Source organism: Coturnix japonica, unplaced genomic scaffold, assembly GCF_001577835.2.
Source record: "Coturnix japonica isolate 7356 unplaced genomic scaffold, Coturnix japonica 2.1 chrUnrandom339, whole genome shotgun sequence".
In the NCBI taxonomy this organism is placed as follows: domain Eukaryota; kingdom Metazoa; phylum Chordata; class Aves; order Galliformes; family Phasianidae; genus Coturnix; species Coturnix japonica.
In genome coordinates this window covers 162,620-181,194 of record NW_015439867.1, presented here as the reverse complement: position 1 = coordinate 181,194, position 18,575 = coordinate 162,620, and the positions used below count along the sequence as shown (strand labels likewise).

Sequence of the window (18,575 nt, the reverse complement as noted above, 5' to 3'; positions counted from 1 at the left end):
GGAGGAGGAAGGAGGAAGAAGGAAGGAAGGGAAGGAAGGAAAGGAAGGAAGAGGAAGGAAGGAAGGAAAGGAGAGAAGGAAGAAGAAGAAGGAAGAAGGAAGGAAGAAGGGAAGGAGAGGAGAGGAAAGGAGAAGGAAGGAGAGGAAGAAGGAAGAGAAGGAAGGAAGGAAGGAAGGAAGGAAGGAAGGAAGGAAGGAAGGAAGGAAGGAAGGAAGGAAGGAAGGAAGGAAGGAAAAAGCGTTTTATAGAGGGACAGAGGAAGAGAGGAAGAGAATGGACAGAACGACTAGTTTCAGCACTCGAGGTGTATTTTAAAGACCAAACCCTAAAAGAAATGGGAACCGTATGATTTTCTCCCTATATTTCAGCCTCACGCAGCCACAGCAAAACCCTCCAACCCCAAACGATGGAGAAATGCAAGGACGATTTCTGATGCTGCACGGGACCGTGCGGAGCCGCGGTGCCACGATTCAAATCCATTCCTGTGGGGGGGGGGGTTGCCCCCATCCCTCCTCTTCTCCAACTCCCAAACAAGAGATGGAAGTACAGTTGCACGAGTGGGTGTCCTCCGTGGGTAAACGGGCTCGTGTACGAGGGGAGGGCGGGTGCGTGGGGTATCCCTATATGGAGGTGGGTGAGGATGCGCGTTCTCCATCCCTTCACCTTCCTCCCGTCTGCCGGCAGTGTTTGCCTTCCCAGCCCGAGCTCCGGGTCGGGATGAGGTCTCCCCGTGAAGCAGCAAAAGGATTTAGCTTCGTTTCATTCCGATCAACGCGGGTGTGAAGGAGAAAACCCAGTGCCGGGGCCGATCCCCAAATAGGGGCTGAGATTCCCCCTTCGCTCAATTGGGTGTACGAGGGAAATGCAATTAAATACATCTATATAAATAATAATAAAGAAGGAGGGATGCGGGAGCCAAGGTATTAAAGAGCATCGAGGAAAGGAACTGGCTTCCTGAGTGCTTAAGGATTAATACCGCTCCTGCAAACGTGTGTGTGGTTTTAATAGGGCTGCGAGGATTAACCACCCACCTTCCATCCCGAGTGCGGCTCGAAAAGAACATTTCAGGGTTATTTTGCTAATATTACGGTCTGCCTTGCAGAAAGCACATTTTCCCCTCCATCATTTCCTACTTCTTTTTTCTCTCAGTTTCTCACGTTTTGATGTGACCGTTTAAGTCATTGAGCCTGGCGAATAAAGGGGTTTTCTTATTGATGAAGGTTTGGGTGTGTTTTTTCTCTCCACTTTAGTGTTTAAATGAGGATTTTGAGAGGTTTGGGAATGGGGTTAAGAAAGAGAGAGGTGTGGGATTGAAAGAGGTGCCGCTTAATGAACTCCTCCGGGTTTCCCGTCTTTCTGGGCAGCATTTCGCATTGGAAGCTCGACCCGAACCCCCCCGCAACCACCAAAATCCATGGCTCCACACGCTGCAGCAGCTCTCTGCCACGGAGGAAAGAGGGAAATAGAGATAGATAAATAAATAGATGAGAACACACACCCCGCCCTGGCATCCCCGTCCCCGGCTTCATGTGGGCTGATGAGAAAAGAAAAAGGAATGGGAAACCCGAAGGTTCACCAAAGAAGAGCGGTGCCTCCATGGGGCTTTCACAAGGCTCTATGGGGTTGGTAGAGTCCAGCAGTGTATCTATGGGGCTGGCGCAACCCAGTGATGCCTCTATGGGGCTGGTAGAGCCCAGGGATGCCTCTATGGGGCTGGTAGAGCCTAGGGATGCCTCTATGGGGCCGATGCAGCCCAGCTCCACTCAACGCCTCCTCGCAACGCTTCCACCCGCCGCACATTCCCCGCCTGCGGTTGGGAAGCATAGTTTATCTGCTTTTATCTTGATTAAGTCCACATGATTTTGAACTTGCAGCTCAGGTCTAGAGAGATCTAAGCCATTTCTTTCCCCACCCCGCCCCTCTTTGAATTGTTCGCAGCTTATATAGTTTTCTTTAGCAAGTCTGGCTTACGTCCAATTAAATCTCTCCCTGCCATTTGGGGACAATAATCTTTCCCAAGCGCTTCCCACTTGTAGCTATTGTGTCTCCCTCCAGATTTCCCGTACACAGAGCGGTGTCTATAAGCTGTTTACTGGCCTGGGCTTCCTCTCCTTCCGTCTCCCTCTCCTAATTTCTTTATCCTCCTATTTCTTTTTTTGAAGTCTATCCGAGGAAGACATCGTGGTAGGGAGGGAAAAACCACTCCGAGAACATCTGATAGGCCCAAGTCATTAAGCAGCAGAAGATGGAGCCTATTTAGCAAAAGCAAAGCACTTCTCGGTGCAGCTGTTGGAGCTGCTTCTGCCCCAGAAGTGCTTTCTTTGCACTCAGTGCAGCGCTTCTGCAGCCCCGAGCACAGTTTAGTAGTGCGGATTTGGGGAAAGTTCTATTTTGGGGGCCTTTTCTTTGCCCTTTCTTCAACCTCAAATCGTGTGTCCAGAGCAGCCCCAGATCATCTGTCTGAGATAGGGGGGATTCGGGGTCTAAATAACGCTCCAGGTATGTGAAGGGCAGCGTGAACAGCAATGAGAGACGTGGAAAGTCGGGTTGGTATCAAGTCCGCTCTCATGCTTTTCAATTTTTAGGGTATTTTTCTTTGTTTTTCATCATTTTGCCCCTCCTGACAGCACTGTACGGGTCCGGACAAAGGCTCCTTTATGGCAATGCTCACTACAAAAGTTTCTGACCGAAGTGGGGAGGCTGTTAACGAACATACAGAGCGTTTGGATAATTACAGCTATGAGAGGGGGGGAGGGATAAAAATAGATCTCCCCAACGAGAAGTTTAGGGATGGGGGGGGGGATAGGGAGCAATGATTTATAGAGAAAAGTTCAAGTCCAGGATTAACCCAAACCAAAATATAACTTCAGATGTTTGCACAGATCAACCAAAGGCGACTTTCACAGCTCCGGGTTTTTCATTTGGGTACAACCGCTGCGGTGTTTTCGGCCCCGAAGTGCCACTTCGCATTAAAACGCGTCCCTTTTCATCCCCGAGCTCTGCACAAAACGCTGCTCGACGTGTTCTGTTTGCATTGCATTGGGCAAAGGAGGGCTCGCTTCGGAGTTAGGGGGGAGGTAGGGGGGTGTTGAGGGGGGGTGGATTGGATTGGGTTGGATTTTGTGTTTTCTAACTGTTTGCATAGAAGTGTGAAGTGCTGTTGGTGGGAAGGAGTCCGGTGCGACGCCTGAAGAGTCCGTGGATAGACGGGATCGGGGCTGCAGGATAATATAGAGAAAATATAGTGGGAAATGTTAGGGAAAATAGAGGGGAAATGGAGAAGAAATAGAGGGGAAATAGAGAAGAGATAGAGGGTAAATAGAGGGGAAATAAAGGGGGAAATAGAGGGGACTACAGAGCAGATAGAGGGGGAACAGAGGGAAAATTAGAGGGGAAATAGAAGGGAAGTAGAGGGGGACTATAGGGCAAGTGGAAGGGGAATATAGGGGAAAATATGGGGGGAATATAGGAGAAATGTATGGGGAAGTATAGGGAGAATAGAGGGGGAAATAGAGGGGAACAATGTAAGGGAATATATGTGAAAACAGAGGGAATTCAGAGGGAAAAATAGAGGAAATATATAAGGAAATATAGTGGAAAATAGAAGGGGAATATAAGGGAAAATCTAGGAGGAAATCTAGGGGGAAAACGTAAAGGGAAATATCGAGAATCCCCCTCAAATAGCAGAACTTCACCCCTTGCCCGCAGCCGCCCCAGATCCACCTCCAGCCGTAAACGCAGACCTTACCCCCCCATCTCAATTTCCTTTGGGCTATTTTGTACCCCTCCAACCCCCCCCGCAGGATCTCCCACACGGCTTTCCTCAACCCTCCCCCGTTTATTCCTCCCCCCCCCAGCCCTGTCACCTCTCGCACCGCTCGGAAACGGAGCGGCTTCGAATGGCAAAAGGGGCCCAAAATATTCCGGGTACCAACCCTGGCTCTGCCTCCCCGTCACTCCCGACCCGGAGGAATGCGAACCGCCGGCCCCTCATCCCGTTTTATGGTGGTCACTTTGGTGGTCAAATTCAAGTGCTGTGACTCCACAGCTGCCTCCTCGGGGCTCCCCCCTCGCAGGAAGCGGACAAATCCCAGACTTTAAGCCGGCTTTAAGCCGCAAAAACGACACCGGGGCTCCATTCGGATGCGTTTACCTACGGGTGGCAATGAGCGATTTGCTCACCTCCAGGATAGGCAGCGGTTCCTCCTTTTGGGGTGGGGGGAAGAAGGGGGTTCTGTGTGTGCTTTGTTTGGGATTTGGCTCTGATCTTTTTATGTATTTATTTATTTGTTCCTTTTTTTTTTTTTAAGCAGAAAAAAACCCTTATTTCTCCCCGCTTCGTGCCCGCAGTTCATTGCCGTCCAATTCGGGGTGCATGGAGAGGATAAAAATGGACATCGGAGAGGGATTCCCTTTTAGAATCGCGGTATGAGTTGGAAACAGGAGTTGGGGGGAGGGAGGTGGGATAATAATGACACCCATAAACAATAGCTTCACGTTATTAGTTTGTAGTTAGCATGAAGACCGGTCTATAAAAAGCCGAACGAACAGATCTCTGACACTTTAATTAAAAGTTTTGCCCAAAACGACGTCCGAGCCATAAAATAGGGCAGATTACAAACCTGAAGGAAATCCATCTCGGCGGGCAGAGCTCTCTGCCCCTATATTCGTCGGCCAAACGGTGCGTCTGGGGAGGAAAACACCGCTCATTTCGGGATTACGGACCCACGGATACGTGTGTCTATTCCTGTCTCCTTACAGACTTACAGGGAAAGCCCCCGACCTCTTCTAAAAGCGCTTTGATGAGAACGGCTCTCTCCCTCAGCAGAAAACAGAAAGCCGGGGTGGGTGGGAGCCACGAATGAATGAAAAGAGATGGGAAGGAGCGCGGTGCTGAGCTGGGCGGGTGAGCAGAACCCAACCTGGAGAAGAGACACAATTTAGCAAGTGGAACCGCCATGTTTCCTTGCCAGATTTCCCAATAAATACGTAGAAATGAGACCACACCGTTCGAGCATCGCGGTGCTGCGAACCCCGGTGGAATCCCCACCGCATTTCTACCCAGGAGCCCTAAAGCCGTCCGCTCCTCTGCGAGATACGCACCGGCTGCTCCTCTCCACGAAAACCACCTTTATTTCTTCCCTTTCCCCCCCTCCTGCAGAATGGATGGATATCTGGGCATTTATCGGAGCCCTCAGGATATCTTCCTTCTCCCACCCCCTCCTCAAACCCACCCCAATTTCTCTCCCTCTCTCCCACTCGGCCAAAGCGGAGCGGCGAACACCAGCGCGGGGTGTTTTGCCATTGAAACACAACGACAACCAAGAGACTAAAAGGAGAAGGGACGTGCCCAGGGGTTGGCAGCTGCAATAGGGACACCCGAGCGGGGTCGAAGCTCCTGAGGCTCTTTTTGGGGTGAAAGATTGTTTTTGTCGAGGGGCGAAGTGAAAGCCCCTCCACCCCCCTCACCCCCCCCCCTTCCCATCCCTTCCCAAACACAAGCGCACATATCCCGGCTTTTCCCGGTGCCAGCGCTGAGGATGAGAGCTCCAGCGAGGGGCAGAGATTCGCCTTTCCTCCCTCTTGCTGTTGGGGTGGATTGCGACTCCATCTGACGAGATATTCTCCATCAATTGTACACCATCATCATCATCACCAGTTCGGTCTGAAGCGCTCCGCCCGGCACCGACTGAATCCCGTGATGGGATTCGCTTCGGGTTTATGTGGGGACAACTCAGTTCTTTTTTTTTCCCTTTACCCTTCCTTCCACTGGCGGTGCTTTCCATATTCTTCCTTTTATTTCAAGGGATCGTTCTAGAAATAGTAATAATAGCAATAATAATAAATTAAATAATAATTACGACTTATCCCGTATAGAAAAGGGGAAAAAACGGAGGAGGATGAGCTGCCTTCTCTCCATTCAGAGGTGCGAGCATCGGCTTCTGCTCCACAGCGAAATGCTGTGACCAACAATTCCTACCTCAGAGGGTTCCCCGTGCAGGTGAAAACCCCATTGCAGCCCAATTGTTGCAACGGTTTTCTGCCTGGGAAGACTTTGGGAAGGGAAAGTCGCTGCTCTCATCCCCGACTTCAGGTGCTGAGGGGCTGCGGGAGGGGTTCGGGCTTTCAGGTTGAGGGTTATGTGGGGGGTTTAATATATATTCATGTATTTGGAAAGCAATTGTTGACAAAAGTCGCGACATCGCCGCAGCAATCGGTGATCGCTGTTGGTTTCGTGTGGGAAGGCAGAAGGACGGAGGGAGAGTCGGCTCTCAGGGCACGGAGGGAAGACAAACGACTTTAATAAGAAGATCTTTTTTAATTCGGCTGGAGGAATAAACGAGGAGAGCAGTGCCGAAAGCGCACGCATTGATTGACGATAAACAATTGCATTAAATATTCAATGCGCCACTCGGACGGAATAAATATTTAACCAAACATTCGAGGAGGTTTTCGAGTATTTACCAGACACCGACCTCATCCATTTGTCCTGCCCCTTCATCTACGACTAATTCGATATCAAAAGTCATTAAGGCCGGCCTTGCTTTCCCTTCAAACTTTGCAACTTCGCGCACGGCCACCGCTTAAATGATGTCGTCGCTCCCGGCCGTGCCAACGGGCGTGATGTATAGTTGGTGTGCACATAGAGATCAACATAATTAGCGTATGTTAGAGGCTTGTTAATTAGCACCAACCCCCCCGCTACCCCCCCTCCCTCCTTCACGCTCCCAGAGAGATGGAGGTTTCCCCGTCGTTTCGCAGCGCAGCTGTACGGAGCTCTGAACCCTGCAGCAAACGGGGCCAAATGTTCCCAAACTTACTTACGTTTTCCCCTTGATTATATTGATTTACCTAAAGTCTGTTCTTGAACACTTCTAAGAGAGGGCTAGGATAGAAATAATCATCATAATAAATTACAGTAATCACCGTAATTAAAATATTACAAAGGGCGAGGAAGGGGAAAAAAAAAACAACACACCACACCAACACAACCCAACCCGGTCCGAGCTCCTTAAGACCCTCCCTCTCCCCCCTCCCCTCCGCAGCCCCAATCGCCCCCACCCCATCCCCGAATGAAGCTGAAAGCAGAGAGCAGAATCCGAATGGGAAGGAGAGGAGGAAGGAGGCTTAAAAGAAAAAAAAAAAAAAGCAAGGCAACTTCACGGCCGCCCCTCCATAGTTCTGCTGTGAGCGCCTACGAGGGGTGTGCCTTCGGGAAAATGCATACAAATCTGCCATTGATTTTCATAATGTTTCTGCGGTGTTTGAAAACCAATCGTTTGAACCTCTGAGATCTTACCTAAGTGAACCACTCCTACGCATCTAAGTGCTCCAAACTGATATATGACAATATCTACTTTGGATCACGTGTTCCTCCGGAGCGACTAAGACGGATCGCGCGTCATCTCGCCTTCCCAAATTTTTTCCCCTCCGCACATCGGATCCAAAACATCTATCTATAGGAGCGAGAAAAGGAGAAAGATGTTTAACTCAGTGAATCTGGGCAACTTCTGCTCCCAGTCGCGTAAAGAGAGGAGCGCTGAGTTTGGAGAGCGGGCGGGTTGCGCTTCCAACCTCTACCTCCCCAGCTGTACCTATTACGTCCCCGAATTTTCAACTGTGTCATCTTTCCTGCCACAGGCCCCCTCTCGCCAAATCTCCTACCCGTACTCCACCAACCTCTCGCAGCCCGTGCGAGAGGTCTCCTATGGTCTAGACCCCTCCAGTAAATGGCACCATAGAAGCAATTACGCGTCGTGTTATTCCGCAGAAGATCTGATGCATAGAGAGTGCATCCCGCCTTCCACCATGACCGAAATGCTAATGAAAAACGAGAGCGCGTACAGCCACCACCACCCCAGCTCCAACCACCCGGCACCGACGGGATTCTACGGCGGCATGAACAAAAACACGGTCCTGCCCCAAGGTTTCGACCGCTTCTTCGAAAACGCGTATTGCGGGGCTGAAAACCCGACCGAGAGCTGCGGGCAGAAAGGAGAGGGCAAAGGGGAGGCTGAACCCCAGAGCCACGCGCTGTCATCCCGCGGAGAGACGGGGATGGACCCGGAAGACGAAGAGGAGAACACAACTCCCGGCTCTTCAGCCTCGTCCTCCTCTGTCAACAAGGAAGGAAGCAAAAGCAGCAATTCGAGTAGGTAGAGCAGTAAACGGAAAGGTTAAGGGACTAGCCCGTGTGTTTTGTCGGTCAAATTTTATGTGGAGTTTTATAAGCATTCAAAGGATTTTATTATAACCTACAAAGCTCTTTCTTCCAACGAGAAGAATTTTTACGATGGGAAAAGCTCTTTGGAACAAAAAAAAAAAGAGGAGAAAAAAAAAAAAGGAGGAAAAAAAAAAAAAGAGATGTTAGGCAGCAGATACCGCATCTCAGAGTCTGTGAAATTTTAAAAGCACGCCGTCGTGACAAATATTAACTTTGATCATGAACTTACATGAGCATTTTAAAAGGATTTTGGTGCCGGGTTGCGGAGGGTAAAAGGCAATTGGGCAGAACATTGCTCCGCTGCCTGCGCTCTCTTGTAGGCGCTGAGATGCATGCGGTGCGTGGCTTATATTTTTTAATATCTGTGCATTATTCTCGCCTTTTCTTTTTTTCATATAAATTAAAACTGTATGGTGAGTCTTTTCTCTCGGTGGGGGTGTGGTGCTGACGGAGGGGGGGGGTTGGGGGGGGCGGCAAAGGGGGGGGTTTGTTGCTGGAGAGCTGCGGAATCCGCGGAGCGTTTGCTTTAGACTTTCCGTTTAAAGCTGTTTTCACCCCGCAAGGCCGGAGCGGCGCCCGGCTTTGTCCGACCGACGTGCGCTTCTGCTTTGCTCTGCTCCTCTCCCTGCATTCACCCCCATTTCCAGGCTTTTAAAGCGCTCCATCCAGGCAACTTTGCAAGCCAGGGCTGAGCGTGGAGCTCTCTCTTTTTCTTTCCTTTTTTTCCCCCCCCTCCTTTTGGCACGGGGGAGGGTTGTTTTGTTTCCCTCTTTGCTTTCGTGTGCAGCAGAAAGTCCCCGTTTGCAGCTCAGATGCGAAGTTCTCTTTGACTTTGATTCCTTTTTGCGTGTGTGGCGAGGACTGGAGTTAATCAGAAACTTATGCGGAACATCATATCTAGTTCCTATAATTCCGACCTCGCTCATGCTGTTTCTATACAGATAACAGATTTGCAGCCGAGCGTGCGCTCTCTTTTTTTTCCCCCCCTCGCTTTCCCTGCACAGCTGCTCCTGCACCGCTGCCTTCAAACCCGGGGCTGCTCTTTGTCAAAACTAATCTCTCCGCACTCAAAACGCAGCTGCACGGGGGTCCCTTTCTGGGCTTCGAGCCCTTGCAGTGGGAAAAGTGATCGCAAAGACCCCGTGTCACTTCACCTCCGCGCTGAGGTCTCCCCGTGGTTAATACACCCCCCACCCACCCACTCACTCCTCCAGGCCCCCATCTATGTGGTCAGCGCGAAGGTGAGGCCGTGTGTTGCTTTTCCTCGGGATGTTTACGTTGCCTTCTGGTTCTTTTAAGGTGCTCCCAGAACGAGAAAGAAGAGGTGCCCCTATTCGAAATTCCAGATCAGAGAGCTGGAGAGAGAATTCTTCTTCAATGTCTATATAAACAAAGAAAAGAGGCTCCAGTTGTCTCGGATGCTCAATCTCACTGACCGACAAGTTAAAATCTGGTTTCAGAACAGAAGAATGAAAGAAAAAAAATTAACAGGGACCGATTACAGTATTACTCTGGGAATCCCTTATTGTGAACATCTTTGTAATCCCCTCTGCTGGCGAAGTGTTTCGGGAAGGAACAGCCGCACTCGTGGCTTTGCCCTTTCAAGCCGACAAAGCAACCTCAAAGTTTGAACCTTTTCGTTACTTAACATTTCTATGTCTGGGACAGCTCAGAGTAACAAAAGGAGTGAAACGTTCTTTCATTTACCAAACCTCTCCAGGACTCGAATTCCACGAACATTTTATTTAACTTTTTTTTTTTTCTTTCCTTTTTTTCTTCTTATTTTTGCCTGAACGAGATGGGATTCCTCCCTTCCCTCCCCCCTCCCTCCTCCCCTTCTTATTCTTCTTCATCTTTTATTTTTCTTTTTAATTATTATTATTATTATGGCGATGATGATTGGCCGCCCGCGTCTCTCTGAATGCATCTCAGCGCTGTGCGGGTGTTGTTGTGACTTCACAAGGCGGCTGTGTTATCCCAAGAGCGGCCAAAACCTCCCTTTAGGATCACATCCCTTCGTCTGGGGGTGAGTGTGTGAGTGTGTGTGAGTGTGTGTGTGTGTGAAGCGCACCAACGCGTGCGTCCCCGTGTGTGCGTGTGCACATCGCACCCACCGCTCCTCTGTGTCCTTCCTCCTCCCCATGGCCAAGAGCCGAACCCTAATTTAAATCCCTGTCTGCAAGCAGGACGAAGATTCTCACCCCTCCCCACCCCCCCCTAGTGCACCCTTTATATGTATATGAATATATATATACACGGGACAGCGCCTGTGTGTATATCTATACATGCATTCTGTGAGGTTCATGTTGAGTGGGAGGTGTTGGGGGGGGGAGGGAAGGGGTTGAAACCAAACGAAAAGAGGTTTGCAATAACCGAAAGGGTTTGTAAATAAATTTCGTAGCGTATTTCCCCCCCACCCCCACCCTTTTCTTTTTATTATTATGATATATATATATATTATTTTTTTTTCCTTTGTCTGGAAATTGAGAGACGAAGAACGACGAGAACAACAGGAAAAAAAAACCCCGAAAATAACAGAAAAAAAATTTAAGATGATTCTTTGTGTATGTAAAAGTGAATCCCCGGAATCCTCTGTGAAATTCTGTGGCAAATAAAGACATCGCAAGCTGTTCTACATTATGATTTTATTTGACCATTTTATTAGAATTCCCCCCCCACTTAAAAGCCTCTTTGCGGTCATTGCGGTGCCGGTTTTTGCTTCTGTCGGGGTTTTAAATACCTGCGAGCATCTCCGAAATATCATCATCCATATTCATAGCGCTGCGATCTGCTCCGAGAGGAGCGGGCTTAGCAGAGACCACCGCCTCTGAGCCCACGTTTTGCTGCCAAGTGTTCGGCACCGAACCACGATGGGTTTTATCTCGGCCCTCAGCTCGGCTCCCGATGCCAGCCTTTATTTTCCGACCTCATTTCATCTTTTATTTTTATTTTATTTTATTCATTGCCTTTTTCTTTTTGGTCACAACGATCCCTCACGTTCTCTTTTTGTTCGTTCCTATTGATGAAACGAATGGCACCAAGGAGCTGCGTTTCCGAAAGGACCCCGCATCTTCTCCCTGCAGAGCGCAAATGCAAAGTCAAGTCCTTCAATCCCCGCTTAAGAAAACAAGTTCAATCCCATGCACGGGGGCATCACCGTCATTTTTTTCTCCAACCTCCCCCCCCCCCCCTTTCTGTTCTCACAATGACTTTTCTTTGCTCTCTCGCAGCCACACAACGTTTTCCAGGACAAAGAAGACGCGGCGCACGAGTTTGGGGTCAATGCTGAGGTTGGGAGAGTTGTTTTTTGGGGGGTTTTTTTGGGGGTCCTGGTCGATTTGAATGCTCTCCCCTCAATGTGGAGATACGGGATCGTGCATATGAACGGAGGGGAGGGAGGGGGGGAGATTATGGTTAGAAAAGGGGGTGATAAACAAGAGCCCAAAACCGGCAGCAAAGAAACAACGCATCGTATTCCCATCCATTGAGCGTGTTCCTGTAAAATTCTCATCCTCGCTTTTAAATACAGCCCTTGTGGAATGAAAGAGCTTTGATGGTGTGTTCTGATTTTATTTGACAGCGGTTGGAGGTTGATGTTGGGGGGGGGTTGGTTTAAAACAAATGGAACCCACCGAAACGCGTTCTGTTTGCACACACACACAGCCCAAAGGGAGAAGGAATGAGAACCCAATTCGGTTCTCGTGATAGAGCCGTCCCTCCGCCACGAGGGGATGTCGGTGGGGATGGTTCTCATTATCAGAGTGGGAAAGGGAGGGGGGAAAAGGAGAAAAAAAAAAGGCCATGGGGGTGGGCATGGAAGGGGGTATCAGAAAAGAGCTGTGAGATGGAGAAGAGACGCTTTATTTTCTTGTATTTATTTATTATTTGGGGGTGGGGGGGGATTGCAAGGGCTGAAAGGAGGATTGTCCCCCGTTGGAATTGTCACCCCGAGAGTTTTCCCTTCGGATAAAACACGGGGAGGGGTTCGGGATGAGAGAGAGGAGGGGTTGGGGGTTAGGGGGGGGTGGAAGGAGCGGAGCCATCTTCCCTCATAGAGCACGGGGCCACCCCGCAGCACCTCTCTTTAATGAGTGTTTGCCAAAGCTTCCCAAGGTTAGGAAAACCAGAGAGAGGTGCAATGAGGTGCACCTCGCGGGGTCAGAGCGGCAGTTAATGCTCCGTAACAGCAGCGGCTGTCCGGACAAAAGCGCCTCGTCTAGACATTGTAATAAAGGCTGCAGCACTAAACAGCTTAATTTTTCTTAATTACCCCGTCTGGCTAAAGGGAAAGACTTCCGCAGTAAATAGTAAACAAATAAGGGAGTCTTGCCCAGGGATTTTTTTCCTCTCTCCTTCTTCACCCCCCCCTTACCCCCCCACAAAGGCCCCAGTTCAACTGCAGCACAATGAAACTGTAGGCCTAGTTCAAAGTTTTCGCGAGCTAAAATGGAATGCCAGTTGTAAAACCCAAGTTTATAGACCATGTGGGAGTTTACAGCAGCATTAAGCACCAGTGCCATGTAGGAAAAGGGCTGTTAATGTCGTGGAGGGGGGGTTGGGGGGGGTGGAATTGAGTACACGCTGGGGGGGCTGTGGGGAGCACTGGGGAGCCCGTAGGCAGAGCAGGGATGGGACAGATGTGCGTCTCCATCACATGTATGAGGAGGGGACGTATGGTGGTTTTGGGGCCGGATGGCAGGGAAGAGCCAAAGGCCAAAAGTCGCCATGGAGAGGGGTTTCCCGAACCCTTGAGGGGACTCAGAGGTGGGAGCGAAACCCACAGGAAGAAAAATGTGAATATATGATGTCTTTGAACTTCAATAAAGTCAAGTCCATCACCTTTAACCCTTTTGTAATAAAGCGGAATCGGAGTGGGTCGCGGCTCCGCCCCCGGGGACGGGGAGGGGGATCGGGGGGGAGGGGGGGGGGGACCAACATTTCCCCCCGAAAAAGAAAATAATCAGCAAATCCCATCCCATCCGTTTATGACGCCCCATATTTAACTCCGCCGCGCCGTATTTAATGCATTTCGAGGCGGGTTTAACACGCGCGGCGCGCACCCTTTATGATTGCCATAAACCTTTTGATATCTTAAGGCACGAGAAAAAAAAAAAAAAGAAGGAAAAAGAAAGAAAGAAAGAAAGAAAGAAGAGAGAAGTTTTTATAACTTTGTTTGGCGTAAAAGTTTTACAAGATTCCCTCCCTACGCAGCTCCTCTTTTTGTTTTTACTGCTCGGTTTTCGTAATTATTCTTTACTTTTTCATTGTGCCAGCAAACACGGAGGGTCCTCCATCTGAAAACTCCTTTTCGGGTGTCCATCACAGCAGAGTTTCAACCCCCCATAGCCTAAGGGAGCCCCCTCAGTGCCCACCTTAATGACAGCCGGACTAATTACTAAGGCCCCTCTGCATGTGATACGCAACCCAACCTGTTTCCTATCGCTCTCCGCGTTTTCATTCCCAACATATTGGGCGCAGCTCCGGGTTACTTTGTTGTGAAATATTGCAGAGAGGGAAGGAGGCGAAGAAGGGGGGGGGGGGGGGGGGGTGAATGGTGATGGGGGCGCGGCTCCTAATTGGCTTCTTGCAGGATAATAATGTTCACTTATGTCGGCTCCCATACAAAGCAAATCATTTCCATTTTTTGGCTGGGGAAGGAGAAGGGGAGGTGGTATTGAGGGGTGGGTGGATTGGGGGGGGATCTGCTGTAAGAGCTGCAACTGCGGAAGGAAAGTGTCCAGGGATTATCCTTGTGCTGTCCGGGGCTGTGCACACCCTCACTCACCCTCATGCACAAGCAGAACCTCTTGCACACACCACACCACATACAGCAGCACCTTTTTGCACGAGCAGCAGCGTTTGCACACTCCTGAAGGTGCCCCAGCTCCGGGCACGAGCTCGTAACCTTGACGGTGTGTGTGCAAGGAACCGTCTTGAGGCGAAACCTCCTCGGTGGTGGCACGTAAATAAGCAACTTCGCAGAAGCACTCAGCAAGAGCGGCACACAATAGCCGGCGGGGGGAAATGCGGCCTTTTGACCATTTGCACTTTTTCCTCATGGGTTTCACGTTGGTTTGCAACTTGGCCAGAGACTGGATTAGAAAAAGGCGAAGAAGAAAGGCGGTGGTTTTGGCAAGAGGATTCGAATCGACCATCAATCGAGTTAATCCTCGCCTGCGGATCTCGGGGTGGACGCGTTTATTTGTATCCGTGGAGCTGTTGGAGCCGCTCCTGACGGACGGACAGGGCCAGAAGCTGCACCCCCCCCCCCCCTACCACCACTACCCCGTGGCCCGGAGCCCCAACCCGACCCCTGTGGCCCATAACCTTCGGAAAAGGGATCAGACGCGTCTCCTGAAGAAGCGGCTTTAGGGCTGAAATATGGGAGAGCCACCGGCAAAGGGAGGGTTGGGGGCGGGGGGGGGAAGGCGGGGAGGGGGGTCTAAACTTAGGGGAGAAGGTCTCAGGTTTGAAGCAAAGCAAAGTCGGGCTTCGGTTGGGGTTTTTATTCAGCTCCCCCCATCCCCCCTAACCCTCTTCCAATATTATTAGTTGGATAGTTCTCATTATGAATCACCGACCCCCTAATCGGAGAGCTGGGAGTGGGGGGGAGGTTGGAGGGGTTAGGGAGGGGGGGGGAGGTGGAAACCCAGCGTTGTGCTGCCCGAGAAAATAAGAAAACGATGAGTTCTATGATTTTGCCCCAAAATGGCGGCTCATTAAGGCCTTATCCGCCTTTCATAAAGTTGGGCATCTGCGGATGCGCAGCATATGTGGGACCGGAGCACGTTCCTCTGCTTTTGATAAGTCCTAAATTACAACATGAAACCACGAGAATGTGGTTTGCGACCTCATAAGCTTTGCTTTATATATTTTTTTTCTTCTTACTTTCTTTTTTGTTCCTTTTTTTTGGGGGGGGGTGGGGGGGAGGAATTGGGCTGCAGCGCATTGCTGATGGAGCCCATAAAGATACTTTATTCACTTTCGGGGTGGGGGGTGGGGGGGTGTTAGTGGGGGGGTTTAGGGGGGGAATAGAAAGAAAAGGAAATATAAGAGGGGGGCAGAAGGGGAAAGAATGAATGTAAACATGACGATTGTTTATGTGCTACAAGTAGCGGAGTAAATTCGTTCGTTTTAATTGCTAAAAAAGCGGCCTCAGCCCTTCCCTGGAATGAAGTGATAGGGGCTCAGCGGAGCCGCAGCTCTCTGCTCCAAAGATGTGTTTGATATAAACCGTATGTGAGGGCGCAAACGACGGCCAAACTCTGTGTTTGGGGCCGCGAACAGCGGGAGATGAAGAAAGCAGAGATAACCGCGGTTATCTCCCAGGCGATGACTTCAGGTATGGAAAACAAAATCAGATACAAATTAAGATGGAAATAAAATAATAAAGGAGAATCCCGCTGATTTGTTTTTTTAATAATTATTATTATAATTATTATTATTTACCCCGAATACTCTCTCCTCCCGTATGGTTCTCTTTAGCCTCAACCTCAAAGCGGCCGTGTCCGGGTTTGGAAGGTGGAGAGCCTCAAATTGAGGGATCCGCAGCCCAACAAAACCCCACAGTTCCCGTACCCGCAGATCATTTCAAGGCTGGAGGTGTCAGATTGGATTTTATTCCGATATATACATACGTGTTTTACCCCTTCAATAGCTCTTCGTGTTCCATCACAAACCGGAGCGCTGTGCTCCCATCCCCGCCGTGCTCCCCGGGTTCAGTTAAGCGGTCATTGGAGCACCGATGTCCATTGAGGAGCGCTTAGCAGAGCGGAGTTGACCCCCCAAACGCCCCCAGCTCGGTCTCCGTTCACACAATTGGCCCAAATTTGAAAGAAATCATTTTTTCCCATCACCAGACGCGAAAAGTAGGAGGTTTTTAGGGGGGTAGAGGCTGCGCTGAGCTCCCGGAGCAGCATCGCATCCCTTCCCTCACTGCTCGCGCTTTTTACCTTTGCTTTACTCCGCTCCTTTTTCAACTCTCGTTTAACTCTAACGGGGTTTTCTCTCCTCATCTCCGTCCGACTCTCCTTTACACCCCCGGCTTCCAAACCGCAGAGCGGCCGCGAGCTTCGCCCGCACACAAACACCTTTCATTCCCCAACAGTGCCACAATTCCCATTCCCAAAGCACTGCGAGAATCATCCCCCCCCTCCCCCCTTTCTTTCTTTTCCCTTTCTTTTTCTTGGGGGGGGGGGGGGAGGGCTGGGGATGTGAGTGTGATACTGAACTTAGTTGGATTCACGGGAGCATTTCAACACTGAATAAACTCTCCCCAAATCCCCGGGTCACCTTCAGTGCTTTTTTTTCCCATCTATGAATTACGCTGAGCAAATTTCGGTCCCCGTCATCAAAAAAAGGAGAGATCCGAAGTCCGAAGCTCAATTTTGGGTCCCCGCAGCCTTCGATGTTGGGGGTCGAACAGCTCCAACACGGTTTTCAATACCACCTCAAGGAACATAATATCATTCCATAACTCTTTGACTTAAGTTACTCCGAAAGAAGGAAGCGGGGTAAGAGGGATTGTAAAGTTTGATAGATTTCTTGTGGTGATAGTTTACAGTTTCTAAGCCAACATATAAAGGCGTGGGTTTTATTTTTGCATCGCTGTTATTGTACTCCAGTGTACTTTGTCATAAATCAGAATTATTTCCGCTACAACACGGGGCATAATGCCGGGCAAGAAATACAAATTTAAGGTAATCATTAAAGTGTTGCTACCAAACACTTCCTCGAAGAGAAAACGAATGTTTGTCATAAAACGGTAAGAAAACTTGATAAAAAAAGAGAGAGAGAGAGAGAAATACAATGGACGTAAGAAGCGCTTTCTCCACATAACTCACGGTTAAATAATTAGATTGAAAAGGGGACAGGTAAAACACCACGAGAAAGTCTGAGGGATCCTTTGTCTTCTTCCAATGGTCCGCATTGACGCGGTGCTGAGCCAGAGGGGCTTCGATGTCCCTCTGCCCTCTGCTCCCCTCTTCCTTTGGGGTCGGTATAGGGCGGCTGAGGCGCTGGGGACAATAGAAGGACCCGGGGCCGTCCCCATCCTTCATTGGGCCGCGGAAAGAGGGCAGCTCGGTCCGCTTTGGGGTTCCGATCCGCGGACGTTCCTCATCCTTCAGCTTTGGATCCGAAAAGTGCGTAAAACCCGCAGTGTGTTATTAAAGCCCTCGCGGCGGGCAGAGGTTCCCCTTTTAAGTTTTAATAGCGTTTGTTCGTATTTATTTTCTGTAATTAGAGCGAAGCATTTTTCCCAACGGGGGTTCCACTTAGGCTGATGAATTTTATTTCCCTTCCCATTAATGACCCATGTTTATCATACTTCTAATTATTTCGAACCTTAAACAATATTCCCTCTCCCGGAGAAGCCTCCGTGCCGCTCTCTAACACCAACTCTCCATTGCCACGGCCCCAAAGAAAAACCCCATCCCGGCCAAGTTTTGCATGACTCCCACTTTGACCAACAAAAAGCTTTTCCACCTCCTCGGCCCCTTTTTTTTTGTGCTCTCGAAGGTGCTGACGAGCAACTTGCGGAGCCGCTTCCGAACCTCCCCACCACCGCATCAACGCTCCGAGCTGCAAAAAGCGGTGACCGAAACCCCCCGTGCACGGTGTAAATCTTCATTTTACACTCCCAGCATTTACACGTTCATAAAAGATGGGGATTCCGCCGCCGTTTTTCCCTCTCTGCGACCTGGAGGAGCTTTGCTCGAGGTGATGCCCTCCTTTGAGAAGGAGAAAACTCGGATTTAATGTCACGTTTCGCCGTGTAGTTCAATTCGTCCGGGTCTCCTTCGAGAAAAGCACACCGGGAAATAGGGCGAAAAATCGGGGCCACGCATTCAACCTCGGGGCGGACAACGAGGGGAGAGAAGGGGACACATTCTGGCGTCCACCCCCTGCCCCCCACCCAAATAAAAGGAGCACATATGAAACAGTTCGGCTGAGCGGTGTGAATCACTGAGCGGCCGCATCGGCTGCAAAAGTAAAGTAGAAAAGGGGGGGAAAAATCAAACTGGGGAGGGGTGTGGGGGGTGTGGGGTGGAAAAAAGCAATATAACACAAAATTGCATTGGTCTTTAATTTCATCACCTATAAATGAGAAAATATTGGCTCCCACACTAAAGTTTTATCCTTTGCTTATAAATATTATGTGGAATTTTCGTTGGATATCATAAAACCGAACGATTTCTATCAAACTGTTTTAAAAAGACCTATGCAGATAACACAAATAGAGGCAATAAAGTCGCAAATAGCTTTCCAGGGGAACCAAATGGCGTCTGCAGCCGACGAAAAGCTTTTAGTGTGAAGCAGAAAGAGAGCACGAGAAATCGGGGAGCGCAC

The 18,575-nt window shown here is 49.8% G+C and overlaps 1 protein-coding gene across 1 annotated transcript; it reads left to right on the top strand.

Annotated features, from left to right (window-relative positions):
* Positions 1–7,100: 7,100 nt before the first annotated feature.
* HOXC11 (homeobox C11) lies at positions 7,101–10,013 on the top strand. Its single transcript, XM_015850353.2, is given in 3 exon segments — positions 7,101–8,153; positions 9,525–9,710; positions 9,713–10,013. Coding segments are annotated over 3 exon segments (900 nt in total). The 5' UTR covers positions 7,101–7,483; the 3' UTR covers positions 9,757–10,013.
* Positions 10,014–18,575: the final 8,562 nt, after the last annotated feature.